General features: G+C 37.6%; 1 protein-coding gene across 12 annotated transcripts in view; it reads left to right on the plus strand.

The window, feature by feature from the left end:
* The window catches only part of GIGYF2 (GRB10 interacting GYF protein 2), a 165,486-nt gene that overhangs the window by 49,791 nt on the left and 95,439 nt on the right, over positions 1-20,256 (plus strand). For all 12 annotated transcript variants that reach the window (XM_065526255.1, XM_065526261.1, XM_065526260.1 and 9 more), the window contains 5 exons: positions 2,686-2,815; positions 4,051-4,146; positions 11,237-11,348; positions 15,529-15,640; positions 16,448-16,488. In XM_065526255.1, the coding sequence (XP_065382327.1) occupies positions 2,686-2,815; positions 4,051-4,146; positions 11,237-11,348; positions 15,529-15,640; positions 16,448-16,488 (491 nt within the window). The remainder of the gene's footprint in view (positions 1-2,685; positions 2,816-4,050; positions 4,147-11,236; positions 11,349-15,528; positions 15,641-16,447; positions 16,489-20,256) is intronic.

The following is a 20,256-nucleotide window of genomic DNA, read 5'->3' on the forward strand; positions in this document are numbered from 1 at the left end:
CAAGCCCACGAATATTTGGAAAGGAAACAAAGAGTAGCAATGAGCACTCCCAGAACCCAGGTTGTGGTATTTCTATAAATGAAAGCGAATCCAGACCCCCTGGAAATGATTGATTTCAGGTCAGAGGCAAGAAAAATACAAGATGATCCTGGAACGTTCTGACATACCAGATAGAAAAGAAGCTGTTAAAGACTGCTAGGGTCATGTCAAAAGGACCCAGGAGCCAACCTGAAGAGTCTCCCACTTTTCAAAGATGAGACAATTGAAACACTGTTAATAATTGCTGTGGATTGAAATATATTGTTACTGTTGGACACTGTTGGACTGTTGTGCAAGTGAACCTAGTCATTATTTTGAAAACAAATAAGACTTAAGGCTTTTTCCCTCCTTTCTTGTATTAAGCAGTATCATTCGGTAACTAGACCAAGTAGTATAAGAGGAAAATTTCTTTTTGCAGAAGTATTCCAACTAATATATAAGGGAGGAATGAAAGAATATAATCACTTACAACCTTAGTGAACTTAGGGAACCAAGCATTGATCATCAGTTACTGCAAGTATCACAAACACATCATCACAATGTGTGCCTCTTGATGGAATAATATACCTCTACATATGAAGTATTGCCAAAAAAGAACCCAAATTAATGAAAATCTCAAAATCTCTATACCCAGTCACCAATTTACATGAAATGCAAAAGACAGAAAAACGTTTAATTATATCATGGATAAAATCAGCAAAACCCAGACTTTAAAAAAATGTTTTGGGTCAGGCATGGTGGCTCGTGCCTGTAATCTCAGCACTTTGGGAGGCCAAGGTGGGAGGATTGCTTGAGGCCCAGTTGGACAATATAGTGAGACCCTGTCTCTACAGAAAATACAAAAAGTAGCTGGGCCCATAGTGATATGCGCCTGTAATCCTAGTTGCTCAGGAGGCTAAGGTGGGGGAATCCCTTGAACTCAGGAGGTCAAGGTTGCAGTGAGTTATGATCGTACCACTGCACTCAAGTCTAGGTGACAGAGTGAGACACTGTGGGGAAAAACAAATTCTTTGAGAAATAACATTCTTAAATATTTGTGTATGGAATGCTAAGCCAAAACTTTTCTTCAAAATAATATCAAAGGAAGCTTAGATAAGGTGGTGGAAAGAGCAGGATTCGCCATGGATTGTTGGTTTTGGGACTGAGTGATTGGTACACGGGAGCTTGTCATCTGCTTCTTGGTGCATTTATGAAAATACAAAAATTTTCCATAATCAGTAAAAAAAAAAAAAAATTTGACCCCAACAGTCTCACTTTACTAATGCATATTTTTTCTTTAAATATTACTTTCTTCTTGTAAACACATTTTACTGTTTACTATGCGTACGCTATTTTTAATGTGCACATATTTACTGTGCTTTACTTGGCCTTCATATTAATATTTAATGTGTCATAGTTTAATAGATTGTTCCCTTTTTTGTTTTGTGAATAAATCTTAGCAATTTGGGGCACATATTTCGATGCTTTTGTTGAATTTTCCCTCCATCTAAAGGAGAATTAAAGTAGCTTGGTCCCTTTAACCTTTGATACCAGCTACTCCTGATGTTAGTTTTTCTACTTGCTGTCTGACACAGTGCTACAGTAGAATCTTACTTGCCATTTTTTGCTGAAGTTTTCTTCCCTGTCTTTTTCCCCATAAAAATACATTATTTTAAAATTAAAATAGTCCCTTTTCCCCAAGTTCTGTTCTTTAGAGGCAACTTTTGTTATCAGTTTGGAGTATATTTTTTGTCTTCTTAGCAGTAAATGTAGTTTTCACTTTCTCTTTGTACTTTACTGCATTTTCAGATTCTCTACACTGACCATTAATTGCTTTTATTAAAAACATTGTGAAATATTTCAGGCATATAAAAATATAAATTGTGATAAACACCTGTGTATTCATTGGCAAGCTGCAAAAATTAAACATTGCAGGTACAATTAAGGCTGCCTTTATAGTCTTATCTTTTGTGGATATAACCTTATTCTCAATGTTGTATTTGTCAATTTCATGTTTGTTTCTATGCTTTTGCTGCAGTTTGTATGTCTTGAAACAGTATAAACCTACTTGCAGATTTATGCATTATATATAAAAATTATTACTATAGGCTGTGTTTTGATTTTTGTTTTGTATAGCATACTTTATTAAATATTTTAGCCATTATCAAATTGCCAAATAGGTAATTAAATAATTAACTATTATCAAATCATTCTTCGAAGTGATTGTTTCAGTTTATAATACCATAAACACTACTTGAAAGTTTCCATTGTTTTACATCCTTACCAATACCTGGTATTATCAGACTTATTAAGTTTTATGAATCTAGTGAGGGTAAGGTAGTATCTCACTTTTGTTTTAATCATATGTGCTTTTTAAAATTTGGAAAAATGTGTCCCTTTTTCATTCTCTAAGCTTCTGGGGGACACAGCCATGATGCCTTTTAAGTTGAGGAATTGCCACATGGTTGTCTAGTTATCTCTCAATAAACTGCCCTCTTAGTGTGCCATGACACACTAAGATTGTTTTAAAGCTAGTCTGATACTTTGAGATAGTAGGATTTCTTTTTGCTTTTCTAAAGAACTAAAATGATTTTTTTTAACAGTGTATAGTATAAAAAGTCTGTAGCGCCAGAACATTTGACATATTCTTTGTCTTTTCTATTCTAGGCTCCGAGCTCTGTCCAGTGGTGGGAGTATTACATCCCCTCCTCTTTCTCCAGCATTGCCGAAGTATAAATTAGCAGATTATCGTTATGGCAGAGAAGAGATGTTAGCACTTTTCCTTAAAGACAACAAGGTAAGGAAGTAGGAAAAGAGTTCAAAATTATGAATGAGACTTTGGGATATATACCATGATGTATTGATACATGAAGATTGATTTATTTTACTAATGTATTGACCCATGCTTTTTCTTTCCACCTTACTGTTTCCCTGCTTTGAAGCCTGCAATGGTTAACAGAGGGTCTTCTGAGTGTTATCACACACTATATTTTAGGCAGCTTCATGGAAACAGGAGAGTAGTCAGCACTTACTGCCTTCTCTAGCTAACTTCCTCTTAACCCCCCTTTCAAGTCTATTTGTATCCTAGTTCAGTGGCTAAGAAATGAAGAATTTTTCCTTTCTCTTTATTGTACCTCTTATCCTACTTTCCAGTTAAGAGGAGGAGCACCTTTGACTATATAAAATTTTTGGTGGAGAGAAAACCTTAAAATGTAACACTACATTTGTGTCACTTAGATCAAAACTGAAACAGTGTAAAGTATACTTTTATTATGACTTTTATCTTACTCACTGAGTGACTAGTAAGAAATAATATTTTGTATTTTTTCCCAATATGCTTTTTTTTTTGAGACAGAGTCTTGCTCAGTCACCCAGGCTGGAGTGCAGAGGTGTGATATCGTCTCACTGCAACCTCTGCAACCCAGGTTCAGGTGATTCTTGTGCCTCAGCCTCCTGCGTAGCTGGGATTATAAACATGCGTTATCACACTTGGCTAATTTTTTTTGTATTTTTAGTAGAGATGAGGTTTCACCATGTTGGCCAGGCTGGTCTCCAACTTCTGCCCTCAAGTGATCTGCCTGCCTTGGCCTCCAAAAGTGCTGGGATTACAGGCTTGAGCCACAATGCCCCACCTCCAGTATACTTTGTTTTTCAATGATCTAGAATTTCACATTTTAATGGTGGTTGCTAAGGACACATACAATTGCTTATAAAACTCTCCTTATCATCTTCTGCTTTGCATTAAATGTAGAGACTTTTATTCCTCTACTTTGTGCTCTGGAATAGCAGAGTTAGTGCTAAATCCAAAAGTGGCAATCACTTGAGAAAGCTGGGGAGTATTGACTGGGGTTTTTAATATTGACTCTCTCAAAATGTGTAAGGACTGTAGAAGTCAATTATGGCTGAATAAGCTTTAATCTGTATTTGTAATAACAATAAACAGAAGAGTATTTTTTCTTGGATTTATCTTCTTGTATTTCTTCTTATTGCAGGAACAGCATTAATCTCATGATCATGTGTTTGGTCCTACAGATACCTTCAGACCTTCTGGATAAAGAATTTCTGCCTATCCTCCAGGAGGAACCCCTTCCGCCATTGGCTCTGGTACCCTTTACAGAAGAAGAACAGGTTTGTAATTAGCTCTGAGCCCCAGCAAACCCTTATTCTTTTCCTGCTAAGGCATGAAAATAGGAAGTTCTATTTATGCGCTAAGGATTATCCTGCATCCTCATAGGTCTGCTTTCTTCTATTGGTATGTTGATGCTTATTAGTTGACTAGATTTTGCTGTAGTATCTAGCTGTTGAGTATTATTTGGAAACGTTTATAGATCCTTAAGGACATTGGGAACCATCGTTTAAAACTTAAGTAGCACTTTTGGAGGCCGAGGTGGTCAGATCACAAGGTCAGGAGATCAAGACCATCCTGGCTAACACGGTGAAACCCCGTCTCTATTAAAAAATACAAAAAATTAGCCGGGTGTGGTGGCAGGTGCCTGTAGTCCCAGCTACTCAGGAGGCTGAGACAGGAGAATGGCGTGAACCTGGGAGGTGGAGCTTGCAGTGAGCCGAGATCACGCCACTGCACTCCAGCCTGGGCAACAGAGCGAGACTCTGTCTCAAAAAAAAAAAAAAAAAAAAAAAAACTTAAGTAGAGGAAGAGTGATTTGCGGAGAGGGGAGGAAATCATCTTTGCAAATAAACAGATGTTCAGAAGTAATTGCCAACTTGAATTCTTACCAGTGCATTTTACCACTAAGGGAAAAATGTAGATCTTCAGCTCAAAATGCATTCAAAACTCTTCTATCACCACTTTGTGTGTGTGTGTGTGTGTGTGTGTGTGAGAGAGAGAGAGAGTGATGTGAGAAAGTAAAACTTGTGGGCTGGAAAGTAGTGAATTTAGTGTTGTTCCTGTTTATAGTATACCTTGTCCTGTGCAAAGAAAATAAAAGAGTTTCTGATTTTAAGGAACTTAGGAGGAATGTAGAAAAATGGAAAAATAAGCCTTGTTGGAAAGCTTGAATGTTACTTTATGGGCATCCATATGGGAAGAAGAGAGTTCAGGGTGCCAAAAATATATCTGTTTGACTCTTAGGAAAAGCTAAAGCAAGAGGTAATAAAAATCTTTTCAAATACTCTATGAAATATTAAAATCCTGGGCATTTGAAAGAGAATTTTTCAAGAAGGTTTTAAACTATGAAATGTTTTGAACTATAAAAATGTTGGGGCCAGACGCATGACTCACACCTATAATCCCAGCACTTTGGGAGGCCGAGGTGGGCAGATCACCTGAGGTCAGGAGTTCGAGACCAGCCTGGCCAATGTGGTGAAACCCTGTCTCTACTAAAAACAAAAAAATTAGCAGAGCATGGTGACACATGGACGTAATCCCAGCTACTTGGGAGGCTGAGGCAGGAGAATCACTTGAACTCGGAAGACAGAGGTTGCAGTGAGCCGAGATTGCGTCACTGCACTCCAGCCTGGGCAACAGAGCGAGACTCCATTTAAAAAAAAAAAGAAAATGTTGGCATATGTCCTTTACACTTGGTACAAAAATGCAGAAGTGTGATACACAGGAAAATGCACCTCGGACATGGCTGTAGCCAAAGGTCTTCCTGGCAGAGGGGTAAAAACTGAGCCTTAGGGATTAGGGTAAAAAAGAATCCTGCAATTCAACTAATATTGTAATCCTTTCCATGCCAGCTGCCGCCTTTCCCAAAGGCAGCGAGTGTTGGCCATTTCTTATGTATTTTTCTGAGTAAATATGGAAATATATTTTCCTCCTTTTAATACAAGTGGTGCAGTTCTGTACTTCCAACGTCAAGTATTTTTATTCAAAGACTTCCCTGCAGTTTTGGAAAAATTTTTTTCCATCGTTTTTGTTTGCATTTCTTTGCCTGTAGCAGTAAACAGTTGTTTTTCAGATGTTTATTCATCATTTATATTTCTTTTAATATTTTTCGTACCTTTGCCAATTTTTCTTTTGGGATATTCATCTTTTTCTTGTTGGTTTATGCTATTTATATGAGCTCTGTGTGTGTGTGTGTGTGTGTTTTGTTTACTTATTTAGATTTTACTTTTTGAGATAGGGTCTTTCTCTGTCATCCAGGCTGGAGTAAAATGAGGGTCTCAGTCTGTCACACAGGCTGGAGTACAGTGGCATGATCATAGCTCACTGCAAGCTTGAACTTCTGGGCTCAAGGGATTTTCCTGCCTCAGCCTCCTGCATAGCAGGGAGTACAGGTGCATGCCGCCACATTTGGCTAATTTCGTTTTTTGTAGAGACAGGTCTCGCTCTTGTTATCTAGGCTGGTGTTAAACTCCTGGCCTCAAGCGATTCTCCTGCCTCAACCTCTCAAAGTGCTGGGCTTATAGGCATGAGCCACCATGCCTGGTCTGGCTCCTCATATTTTAAGGTCATTGACCATAGCTGTGCCCAGTAAGTTTTCTAAATGTCAAAATTGCATTTATGATTTTATTTATTTCTTTTTCTTTTTGAGACTGAGTCTTGCTCAGTCACTCAGGCTGTAGTGCAGTATCACAGTCTTGGCTCACTGCAACATCTCCCTCCTGGATTCAAGGGATTCTTGTGCTTTAGCGTCCCAAGTAGCTGGGATTACAGGCATATACCAACACGCCTGGCTAATTTTTGTATTTTTAGTAGAGACAGGGTTTCATCATGTTGGTCAGGCTGGTCTCAAACTTCCTGAGCTCAAGTGAATCCTCCTGCCTTGGCCTCCCAAAGTCCTGGGATTACAGGCGTGAGCCACCATGCCCGGCCACATTATGATTTTAAATACAAAAGCTAATTTTACGAGCTTCTTATACCAGTTTTATTCTTTTGTGATTATTCTTTTAATTTTTAGCTATTTACATATTATTTTTTAAAATTTCCTTTTATGTTTCTTTAAATGATTTCCTAGATGTCTTAGAGACTAAATGTGTCAGAAGAGGGAGAAGGACATGCTGCTACTAGTTACCAAAATGAGGTAGACTTTTATTCAACAGAATGAATAATTGAATTACCCAGAAACATCTTGTAACATTTTAAAGAAATTAGTGTGTAGTAAGTACAGAAATCACTTGGAAAATCAAAAATTATTTTGCAGATGTTGCTTGGAATCTGTTGGTTAACTGCAGCTGACCAGTAATAGTTGGTTAACAATTCAGAGAAGAATAAAATTCGATATACACTACACCTACACACCAAAATTAGTTCTAGAGCGACTAAAGGAGTGTGTTTAATTTTGTTCTTATGATGGAAATGTTTATCTTAAGGTCTGTATTCTGTGATCACAGCATCTTGATGCAAGGATTGGGAGGTTTTCACTGTAGCCACAGAAGATCATCAGGTCCGTTTTGAAGGCATTTAAAAATGCTTCGTTTGGGATTTCCTGATGCATATTTGGTAGCCTTCATCATTTACCAAATATGTTGGAGTAGGACAGTGCTTAAAGATGGCAAAAAAGTCATCAAAAATTTGATGTTTGTCCTTTGAATGATCAGGTACCCCTTCAGAGATTAGTATTGACTAGATCTTCCTAGACTAGAGTTTTTTGTACTTTTTCTTTTGGTACTCCTAGGGAGGTAAATACTTTAATAACTTAAAGCAGGCTTCTTGCTGCATGTCTTTTTCCTGAAGTTAACTGAATATACTAACATACTCATTATACTGACATACTCATTCTCCTTCTCCCTCCATGTATCTATGTATCAAATATACTGAGGAAGAAAATGCATTACTCCTGCAATTTAGGTAACTGTTACAAGACTGGTGTATTTTATTTATTTGATATCAAAGAAATTACTTTATTTATTCATTCTTGAATAGATAATACTTGTATGTATACATAACAAAATTCAGAAAGCACAAAATGAAAAGCAAGTCTGTGACTCATCCAAACTCTGCCACCTATTACTCTTCCTCAGAAATAACCACTATTTCCATTTTCTTGTATTCCCTTCCAGGGGTGCTTACGGTGTCTGCAACTATCTGTATTTCCCTTAAACACTGCTTCACACACACACACATACACACACACACACACACACAAATGGTAGCATGCTATGCACACAGTTCTATACTTGACAGCTTCTATTTATTTATTTATTTATTTGTTTATTTATTTATTTATTTTTTGAGACGGAGTGTCACTCTGTTGCCCAGGCTAGAGTGCAGTGGTGTGATCTCGGCTCACTGCAGCCTCCACTTCTTGGGTTCACGTAATTCTTCTGCCTCAGCCTCCCGAGTAGCTGGAATTACAGACACCCGCCACCACACCCGGCTAATTTTTGTATTTTTAGTAGAGATGGAGTTTTGCCATGTTGGCCAGGATGGCCCCGAACTCCTGGCCTCAAGTGATCCACCTGCCTTGGCCTCCCAAGGTGATGGGATTACAGGCGTGTGCCACCATCCTCGGCTATTTTTTGTAATTTTAGTGGAGATGGGGTTTTGCCATGTTGGCCATGCTGGTCTTGAACTCCTGGCCTCAAGTGATCCGCCTGCCTTGACCTCCCAAAGTGCTGGGATTACAGGTGTGAGCCACTGTGCCTGGCACTTTACAGTTTTAAGCTAAGCGTCTAAGAGGTCATGACATACTTACTTAGCTTTTAGTATGTATTAGACACTGTTGTAAGCACTTAACATTTAATGTGTTGAGTGCTTGCAGTGACCCGTGAGGTAAATAAAAATATACCTATCTACATTATATAGATGAGGAAAATGAGGCACAGAGAAGTTGAGTGAGTTTAGGGGCCAGAATTCAGTCCCAGGGAGTTTGGCCTCTCCGTGTTCCTAATTACAAGTATGCTCCATATCCCTGTATATTAGGTTGACAGGACATTGCAGTTTTTGTTATCATACAGTTCTGCCTAAGAAATAGAGTTGTGGCTGGGCACAGTGGCTCACGCCTGTAATCCCAGCACTTTGGGAGGCCAAGGTGGGCAGATCACAAAGTCAGGAGATCGAGACCATCCTGGCCAACGTGATGAAACCCCATTTATACTAAAAATAGAAAAAATTAGCCGGGCATGGTGGCATGCACCTGTAGTCCCAGCTACTCTTGAGCCAGGAGAATCGCTTGAACCTGGGAGGGGAAGGTTGCAGTGAGCTGAGATCGTGCCACTGCACTCCAGCCTGGATGACAAAGCGAGAAAGAATTGTTTCTTTCTTTCTTTTTTTTTTTTTTTTTTTAATCAGCAGTACGGAATTTTACATGTGGAAGACCATGATTTTTAAATTAGGATTGGCTAATACGTAGATGGCTTCCATATTTTGCCTTTATAAACAGTACTGTAGTTAATGATCTTTCTATTTATGTTAGTTTTTACTTGGGTAAGAAGTAGAATTGTGTCGAAGGGGATGGACATTTAAATAATTTTTAGAAATTGCCTTCTAGAGAGATTATACTAGTTTATACTTTCATCAGCAATGTATGGTGTTTGTGAAAATATATGAGTTTGTCCCCACGTGTACAAATGGGTGCATTTGGGTTTTATATATGTGATAATTTGGTTAATAGGTGTTCAACTGCATGGGATCCTAGCATACATAATGCAGTTAGCTCTGACCACCATTATTTCAATATTAGAGTATATTAATCTGGATTTTGGGACTTCATACTGTTGTTTAATTATAATAATACCCAGAGACATTATTCAGTACCCCACTGCTGACTCTGTTCTAAAAGGTAAGTTAATATGTATGTTTCAATCAGCTTTCTTTTTTGTTAAGTACATTTTATTATAGTTTGAAATAGAAATATAATTTTTGAGTTTGGTGTCTTTCTCTTATTTTTGGTTGTCAATTATATCTTAAGTCTTTAGTTTTGAAGTTACTTGATTATATAATTATATACCTATGAACTGGAAAAAAAATCTTATTTACACTGATAAAGTTCCTAAAACTTATTGAACAAATTGTTGTGAATATTCTGAAAAAAGCAGCTAGGAGAAAATGACCTATTTATTACAACAAATTAAATAATGAAAGTAGAAGTTTTTTTTTTTTTTTTTTTAACAATTAGGTGTTGACTTCTTCAAAAGAAGGTGGTATAGACATTATATTTCAGTTGATTTTGAATCAAAATAGAAAGTCAGTGGAAACCAGTTTGGACTAAAATATTAGTTGAATTGCAAGATTCTTTTTTACCTTACTTCTTTCTTTTTTTTTTTTTTTTTTTTTTTGAGACAGTGTCTTGCTCTGTCACCCAGGCTAGAGTGCAGTGGCGTGATCTCGGCTCACTGCAACCTCCGCCTCCCGGGTTCAAGCAATTCTCCTGCCTCAGCCTCCCAAGTAACTGGAATTACAGGCGCCCGCCACCGTGCGCGGCTAATTTTTGTATTTTCAGTAGAGACAGGGTTTCACCATCTTGGCCAGGCTAGTCTCGAACTCCTGACCTCATGATCCACCCGACTTAGCCTCCCAAAGTGCTGAGATTACAGGCATGAGCCACCGTGCTTGGCCTTTTACCTCAACTCTTAAGCCTAAGGTTTTCTTTCTGCCAGGAGAACCCTTGGCTACAGACATACCAAAGGTGCACTCACTATCTCTTTGTACTTGATCCTGTTCCAGATTGGCTGAAGTGCAAATGCAGGTTAATAACTGAGTGATTGGGTTTTACTTTAATTTATTAAGCATTCCCTTCATCTTCCCATTAATGTGTTATTTAGATGGTTGGTCTTATTTAGATCCTTGGCTCTTTCCCAGTCACTTCTGATTCCTGTCATTCTATTGAATACTACTTGGAGTTGCTAATTCACATTGATGTGCAGAATGTGCTATCCTCGCATCAGACCTTTTGGTAACTCCCTTTCATTTTCACCTTTCACCAGTTAAAGGCTTACAGGACCCTTTCAAACTAGATCTCTTTTGTAAAATTTTCTGTATTTATTCTGTTGTGTATTTTCCCTATTTACTTCTGCATACATAGAGCATTTAGTTTGTTTGCTTGTTTCCTCATCAAACCTAGCATAGTGTAAGACACTGGTTGTCAATTTTGTTGATCTGAAATGTTAATTTGCAATTATCAGGTAAAGTCAAGTTTTGGATCATCTCGTATGTTGTGCAGTTATGGTTTTCCATTGCTAGTAGTTAAAATTAGATGCCATTTTATAGATGCAGTGGGAATGTGGGGAGAAGCAACATGTAGTTTTATCTGTTTCATCCATTTTTTTCTTTCTTTTTTTCCTTTTTCTCTCTTTTTTTTTTTTTTTTTGGCAGAGAAACTTTTCCATGTCTGTAAATAGTGCTGCTGTCCTGCGATTGACAGGACGAGGAGGAGGAGGAACAGTGGTGGGGGCTCCTAGAGGTCGAAGTTCTTCAAGAGGGCGAGGTGAGCTTTCATGTGAAAAAAGTAATAATGGAGGAGGAGGATAGAGAACTTACTTTTAAAATATTTTAATGCCTGATTTGATAAAAACTGTTCTTTGACATTAACTGCATACTAAATGGCCTGAACATTTATATTCAGAACCATTTTTTTAAGGTATCTCCTCTATAATCCCTGATTTGCAACAGAGGAGTATAATTCTAGCTGTACAGATTTGAACATGAGGGAGTCTAGACAGTCCCAATTCACTCTGAGAAATCCATGTTCCTCATCCATGTTCCATGTTCCTCATCCCCAGGGAGCCTTATACTTTGGGAGCCAACGCTTCCTGAAGTGACTTAACTATGGAAGCAGCACTGAAGTACCTGCAGTCCTCTGTGACAGTTTCTGTGTGAGGGGCGTGTGCCAAGAGCTTCTCCAGCCAGAGAGGGGCTTTAACAAAAACCGCCTCATCAGGACTAGGTCCTTTAGGGGTAGAACAAAAGATAATTCTGCCACATTCATTTATTTAACCTATAGTTTTACAGATTTATGTCTTGGAAAAATAGTTCTTATTTTGATATTACTCGTTTCTTTGATATCTGCCCCCTATTTTGGGTTTGCTGATATTCTCCTGTATGAGGACATTCTTAATATTTGTAATATAAATATTTGCTTAATCATTTTGCCCTTACTTTGACTAAATCATAACAGTGGTCTAAATACACCTTGTAATTTTCTCTAAGAGACGCTTTAGAAATGGAAGAATTGGATGTCTGCAATGAGTGAGACCATTTTCTCTGCATATTGTGCCACCAAGATTGGCATGATCATGAGTATAGAATATTTAAATTCTTTATAAATAGAGTAATTTATCTACAGTCTTTCTAGAAAATGCATTCAATTGTGCATTCCTGGGAAGAAGTTTCTTTTAGTAGTCCACTCAGAATGTGGGAATCCAGGTGTGAAGTGTCTGATTCAAACTCTCCACTTGTTTTACCAGCAACTATTACCTAGTTGTGTTTTTTCCTACTGGCTTTATTTGTCCATCTTTAGAGAGTGTTTTTTTTTTTTTTTTTTAAAACCTGAGGAGAGGTTAGACTAATCTGTAAAACTTACAGGAAATACCTGTGCAACAAAATTTTGGGTGGTGGGATCTAGGCATGTGTATGCTTCAAAAGCTCCACAGGCAATTCAGATTCATATACTGAGTTAGGTTCCATTGGTCCAGAATTTGAGATCCATGCATCTTGGTGGCATGGTGGTGGTTTCGAGTTGGGACTGACCACTTATGGCTCTGGCCTGCTACTTGGGCATTTCCTGTGTTTTTCCGCTGTGGGTTGGTGGCAAGGAGAGGTTGTACTTGGGCAACTTTGCCTCCAGTGCTTTTCAGGGTGAGCCAGGGAGAGATCGTCTTGATGAAGAAGTGTGAATAACACCGACTTTGTGTGCTGCAAATACCAACCAATCTCTAAACAGCATCCTCCCCCCCAATTACTTAATCGAGAAACAAGTGAATGATTGAATTTCTCCTTGCTTTTTGGTTTATGATTGAATTTCTCCTTGCTTTTTGGTCTCTTTGAAATGAAGGGTTATCACATATGATAGAAGGCTTATTACATTCAGAATTTAATCAGGCTGTGTTAAAAAAGATAGATGTTGTGACATATGTAAGAAGTCGTGACTTTTTTTACATACTGATGTTGAAGAATGGCATGAAACTAGTCAAGTGACTGAACTGAGTTGGTGTGAAAAGTACTTTTAACATTATGTCAACCACCTGTTGAGATCATTCTTTTTAATGATCTCAGTAGCTCATTTTCTAAAACAAGGTTGTAATTATAATCTGTGGTATTGTGTTTTCTACTCATTACTTAATTTTAACTTGCTGGTTAAATAATGATTATTGTGGTTTTTCTTTGTATAGACAGAGCTAACATTAGATGATTATCTTGGCTGTTTGCAACTTTCGGAAACTTTGATGTGGAAATTGACTGATTTCCAGACTGCTAAATATCATGTACTAGTAAAATTTAAATAAACTTAAATAGGTGGTAAGAACAACATGAAACTGTCATCTTATTTTATTTGGTTAGGTTGTTTAAAAATAAAGCGGATTGACACAACTCTCAACCCTTGTCTTCATCATTATTAAAAGGAAGTGTGTTTGAATTCCCAAAAAGAATAGGGTGAACTCTCAGTAGAACAGTTCTTTATTGAGTTTTACGATAGGTTCATCATGTTATATTTACTTCCTTATTCATATATGGGAACCACTCTATAGAAGAATAAAATTTTTTCAAGTTGGAAACCTTTAGAACCTGATCGTTGTAATATGTCCCACCATAAAGTTTTAGTATCATTAGCAGGGCCAGTGTCAGTGCTAGTCACAAGTGAGAAAATATTTTATATGTGTTTTGCTTGTTTTTCTGGTAAGCTGGAGGCTATTTTTTATATTTGTGTGTTTCTGGAATAAAACATTTTCTTCAAGGTGATACAAGTGTAATGGCCTTCCTGAGAAAATGGCTTTCTCTAAAAGGCGAGGAGACTTTTGTCCCCATCCTTAAATCTTCCTGTAGAGGACAGGTGTTATATGACAATTTGTATTACATTATTTTAGGATCTTAAATACAGTGTATACATTTTCTGAAGGGGAGAAGTACTTAAACTGTGAGTTGACTTTAAGTGAAGTTGACACAAGTGGAAGGGTAACTTTAAGATTATTATAGTTCCACCGTGCTTCTCACTTCCATTTGACAAATGAAGAAGTGGATACTTGCACTAGTCAAGAGGGTATCCATTGTTTCTAAGATTACCCACAAAATAATTTGGTGCATTATTTTGATATTTCATAATATAGCCATATAAAAGTACAACTGTATTCTGAGTTAATTCTTAATAAATTACAAACAAGAAATAAAATACTGCCTGGATATTTGAAGTAGTTAGCTCAATTATATTTAGCTTTGGGATGCATTCATCAAGATCCATCATCATTTTTCTTTGGGTCATTGTGCACTGTGAGAAAAATTGAGCTAAGGATGATGGCTAAGATTTCACCTGGTTATAAATACATCCTTAGACCCCCACCCCTCCTCCCCTCCTCTCATTTTCTCACCTGTGTATTGAATACAAATGTTTGTTGGGAAAACTGTACATAAAGTATAAACCTAAAAAGCTGAAAGTGCATATGGTCTTCTGCCTCCAGACCTAACAATTGGATATATAACCTTCCTGACCCTAATGGTGCAGCTATATCATTTATATAAATGGGGTAATTTTTATATGCATTGTTCTTCAGTATGTTCTTGTTCTTGAACAGAATAATGTTGGTACTTAATCCACTGTGGCATCATTGTGTTCTACTGTATCGTTTTATCAGAATTTATATAGCTCGTCCTTTATTGATTAGATTTCTAGTTTTTTTTAAATTACAGTGAACATCTTCATACATATGTATTTGCATTTTTGTACAACTATTTCTATTAGGATAAATCCTAAGTAGAATTGTTGAGTCAAATGTCAATAGATCTGACCAAATTGCCTTCAGTAAAGGCCAGTTTACGCTTGAACCACCCAAGAGAGCCTCTAAATCCCTGTACCCACACACTCTACCAGCTTTGTTTGTTCAAGTTTAGTCCTGATACATTTCTTTTTAATCTCAAGATTTGGGTAAACTGTACCTTTGGTTACTGTGGAATATACCCTGTATGGCGTTCATGAGATTTGATGGTTTTAGAATTGATCTATTAAGTTATCCTTTTTCTGGGATTAGATAAATTATTTTAACTTTTATGCTTGACTTTTTAACTTTAGCCCCTGTCGTCTTAAACTCTCTAAACCAAGATTTCTTCCATTTTTATGAAAATAAAACAGTAAAAAATTTAATCTACGGTAGTGTTTTATTGAACTTCTTAGAATTTCACTTTTCAACTTTTTGTTAAATAACTTTATACTTTCTTGTTCAGGACTGGGTCTATTACATTATATTACTTTAGTTTTTTAACTTGTTTTTTTCAGCCTCTTGTGGTCTACCTACTTCAATGCCATTGTTGGTGTCACAAGTCAAGATCATCAGGCCTCCTTCAATATTTAAATGTAGATGTCCTGCCTTGTATAGAGAGAACTTTACATGCTAATTTATAGTGGTGAATGTGTGCCACATGTTGACATCTATCATTTTTTTCTGTTTTCTTGTTTTCAGGTAGAGGCAGAGGTGAATGTGGTTTCTACCAAAGAAGTTTTGATGAAGTAGAGGGTGTTTTTGGTCGAGGAGGTGGCAGAGAAATGCATAGATCGCAGAGCTGGGAGGAAAGGTAACTAAAGGATCCACATATTGGCATAAAAATTTCTTGGCATACAAAAATCACTTATTTTGTGCTTTCTGTGGGGAGAAATGTTTTTGTACAGTTAAAGGGTTTCATTTTAAAAAATGCTCTTAAGTATTGAATATCAAGTTGTACGTTAGAAATTTTTAAATGATTCTTATTTAAAGGAAGAAGGATTCTAGATGGATAGGTTAATACATGAATGCCAGCATAGTTAATTTGATTTGGTATTTGGTAGCAAATACCAAATTGTCATGTTATTGTTTGTTGGTATTAGTAAAAGTATCTTCTCTCTGTATTGTTTATGACTTTATATGAAGTCTATCAAGATGATTGGGAGCAATTGCACAAAGATGCATGTACAAGAATGTTCACTGTGATGATATTTATGATATAAAATAATTGGAAATAAGCCAAACATATTGATATTGCCCTTATATAGTTGTATATCCACAAAGTAGGATATTATATGAGCATTAGAGGTATTTTTGAAAATATTTAATGATGTGGGAAAAGATATTCTAAGAGCAGTATCTAAAACTGTATACTATGTATCTAATAAAAAAATAATATTTTGGGTCAATAGAAACAGCTTTTGGTAGGTGAGGGGATAGGTATTTTTCTTTTTATCTTTGTCCTTTTCTGTATTTTCCAAATATTAGGCAATAACTATGTATTTATTTGTTTTGTAATTTGAAGAGGAAATGCTTTTAGAAAAGTGGGAAAGTGAGTGTCACAAATAGGAAATCTATATCACTGTGAGACTTTGTTTGAAACTTATTTTTTCTTTTCCAGGGGTGACAGACGTTTTGAAAAACCAGGACGAAAAGATGTAGGTAAGGTTCTTACCTACACACATAAGGATAAATTTATTAAAAATGGACTCAGTTACCTGCACCTCTCCAGTAGATGGGGCTGCAGCATTTCCTGCATTTAAACTTCCATGGTTATTTGAAGTCTCTGCTGCATGAAACCAGAGATGAATACAGCCATTAGGATTTACTTGACTTACTTGGTCTGTGTGTTCTTTGCAAGGCATGTATTCTTTATTAAGGCCAGTTTGTGAACTGAAGACTCAAGTTAGGAAACAATCTACTAACTCTTTTTCTAGTGTCGATAGCATCTCACAGATGAGAAGAAATGGGCAAATGCTAAAATCTTTGCTTTTGTATCAGAGAACAAAGGCCAAAACTATGAATGTTCTTAATTTACTAATTTATTCATCTGGACTTTTTGCTGTATAGTCCTTTTTTTTTTTTTCTTGTTTTGTGATGAGAACAAAAAAAATTAACTCAGATAAATTACAGTTAAGGTAGCCACTGAAGAGGAACATAATAAAGGAACAGGATTTCATTGTTTATGATGAATTAATCATAATTTATATTTAAATTTGTATTTAAATATGTAATTTATATTTAAAGAATTTATACTGTTAAGATGAGCTACCTAACTGATTAAAGGTACTGCCTTACAAACTACCAGTAGGTGTTAACATCTGAGAGAAAATAATGCCAATTCGTAGTACCATGAATTGGTACTATGAAAATTATCATTACAAGTTCCAAATCCTGCAAGTGCTAAAAAAGTTCTCCAGAGCATGATTATAACTGATAATGGTAATCATTTCTTGTTTGTGGTTTTTTTGTTTTCTTTTGTTTTGTTTTTGGAGCAGAGTCTCAAAGGCTGGAGACTCTGTCGCCCAGGTTGGAGTGCAATGGTGTGATCTTGGCTCACTGCAGCCTCTGCCTCCCGGGTTCAAGTGGTTCTCCTGCCTCAGCCTCCCGAGTAGTTGGGACTACAGGTGCGTGCCACCACATCTGGCTAATTTTTGTATTTTTAGTAGAGATGGGGTTTCACTATATTGGCCAGGCTGGTCTTGAACTCCTGACCTCACGATCCACCCGCCTCATCCTCCCAAAATGCTGGGATTACAGGCATGAGCCACCGTGCCCGGGCAGTGGTAAATATTTCTTGTAAACGTATGTTAAATATGTAAATACCATTCACAGACTGATTTGCAGATTGTTTTAAAAACTAAGTAATTATAACAGCTTTGTATCACTGTTTCTGTTAAAAACTTAAAGATATTAGTAATTAAAATTTCTCATTTATGAATGTGGCACTGGGAATACATAGTTGTATTTACATTAATGAAAACCATTAAGGCCCAGTGTGGTAGCTCATGCCTTAATCCTAGTGCTTTGGGAGGCCACGGCTGGACAGCCTGGGCTACCTGGTGAAACCCTGTCTCTACAAAAAAGTACAAAAATTAGACATGAGGCTGGGCGCGGTGGCTCAAGCCTGTAATCCCAGCACTTTGGGAGGCCGAGATGGGCGGATCACGAGGTCAGGAGATCGAGACCATCCTGGCTAACACAGTGAAACCCCGTCTCTACTAAAAGATACAAAAAACTAGCCGGGCGAGGTGGTGGGCGTCTGTGGTCCCAGCTACTTGGGAGGCTGAGGCAGGAGAATGGCGGGAACCCGGGAGGCGGAGCTTGCAGTGAGCTGAGATCTGGCCACTGCACTCCAGCCTGGGCGACAGAGCGAGACTCCGTCTCAAAGAAAAAAAAAAAAAAAAATTAGACATGCATGGTGGTGTGTGCCTATAGTCCCAGCTGCTTGGGAGGCCATCATGGGATGAGAGGATAGCTTGAGTCCAAGAGGTTGAGGCTGCAATGAGCCGTGATCACACCATTGCACTCTGTAGGCCAGGTGGCAGAGTGAAATCCTGTCCAAAAAAAAAAAAAAAATTAAAGGTGTATAGCATGAAGAAATTTGGAACAGACTAGGTGGATAGTTTATTGTTAGCTTTAACCATTTTGTAGACTATTGGGTTAACATAATCATGGGGTGCTTGTCAAGACCTGTGCTCCCATCCTTGTCTGATTCAGTACTTTTGCCATGAATATGTAGAGGGGATGAGCAGTAGTTTAAAGAGTACAGGATTTGGAATCAGAAGATCATGGTTATTCTAAACTCTCAGATCTCATTAGTCTTGTAATAAAATGAGTGATAATGCCTTCCAGAATTTTTAGGATTATAGTAGTTCTCCCACTTTATTTGTGGGAGATACATTTCAAGACCCCCAGTGGATACCTGAAACCACAGATAGTACTGAATCCCATAAATACTGTTTTTCTGTACATATATACCTATGATAAAGTTTAATTTATAAATTAGGCACAGTAAGAGATTAACAGTAATAACTAATAAAATAGAACAATTATAATATACTGTAATAAAAGTTATGTGAGGCCAGGCACAGTGGCTCACACCTGTAGTCCCAGAACTTTGGGAGGCTGAGGTGGGCGGATCACTTGAGATCAGGAGTTTGAGACCAGGTTGGCCAACATGGTGAAACCCTGACTCTACTAAAAATACAAAAAAAATTAGCCAGGCGTGGTGGTGAGCACCTGTAATCCCAGCTACTGAGGGAGGCTGAGGCAGGGGAGTCGCTTGAACCCGGGAGGTGGAGGCTGCAGTGAGCTGAAATTGTGCCACTGCACTCCAGCATGGCTGACAAAGCAAGACTCTGTCTCCAAAAAAAAAAAAAAAAAAGTTATGTGAATGTAGTCTCTCTCTCTTTCTCAAAGTACTGTAATATTTTTGGATCACGATTGACCGTAGTTAACTGAAACTGTAAAGCAAAACTGTGGATAAGGCGGGATTACTGTAAATAAGAGCATATGAACTCATTCATTCAACAAATACTGAATTCCCACTTATGTGCTGGGTGTAAAATATTTCTTTAGAGGATATTGTGGTGTGCTGATCAGATTTTCTAATCATTCAATATTGTAAGGGATAGCTATGGAGTGGAACAGTAGGGACATGGGATCAGAATCAAGGTGAATCAAGAGACCAAATGTAATCAAATGGGGAGTTTTAACAGCAGAAATGAAAAGTCTTACATCAGGAAATTACAGAATTTAAGGAGTGGCTGCATGTAAAAGCAGCCTCCTGTGGAAAGATTACAACCGTCTCAGTGACTCTGGGCTTCATGTTCATCAGTGGTGTGCTGATGTCCTCTCAGCCATGGGCAGTATTTCCTAAAGTGTCCTCAGTGAGTCAGATGATAGGCCCATTGTCTTTTATGTTGTCAAGGCAAGTCTAAGCATTGTGTTCACTTCTGGGACCACACCTTGAAAGGGTCCACACATTGGAGTAGGATGGCTGGAGCATTTGAAGCCTTGTGATGGGAACTGTGTGAAGAAAATGGAGCTGTTTAGATAGGAGACAACATTGTGGACAGGGCAGAGTGGGGAGGAGGGCTTATAGGGTCACTGTCTATCAATACCTGCTTACTAATCATGATCATGTGAGTGAGGACTTAGACTTGATCTGTAAGAGTCTAAAGGGCAGAAAGAGGCTGACTGTTGGAAGGTTCAAGGAGGCAGGTATTGGACACAGTCTTAAAAGATCTAATAATTAGAGTTGTCTGAAAATGGCCTGGGTTGCCTTGGGAAAGTAGAGAGTTGCTAGAATAAGAATAGCCTGATTTTAACTATTCACACATATTCACACTTTGGTGGTTTGGAATGTTCAAGTTTAGTCATCGTTATTTGTGGTTTTCATATTTTAACTACATTAATCCAATGAGG

Source organism: Macaca fascicularis, chromosome 12 (assembly GCF_037993035.2).
Source record: "Macaca fascicularis isolate 582-1 chromosome 12, T2T-MFA8v1.1".
Lineage (NCBI taxonomy): Eukaryota > Metazoa > Chordata > Mammalia > Primates > Cercopithecidae > Macaca > Macaca fascicularis.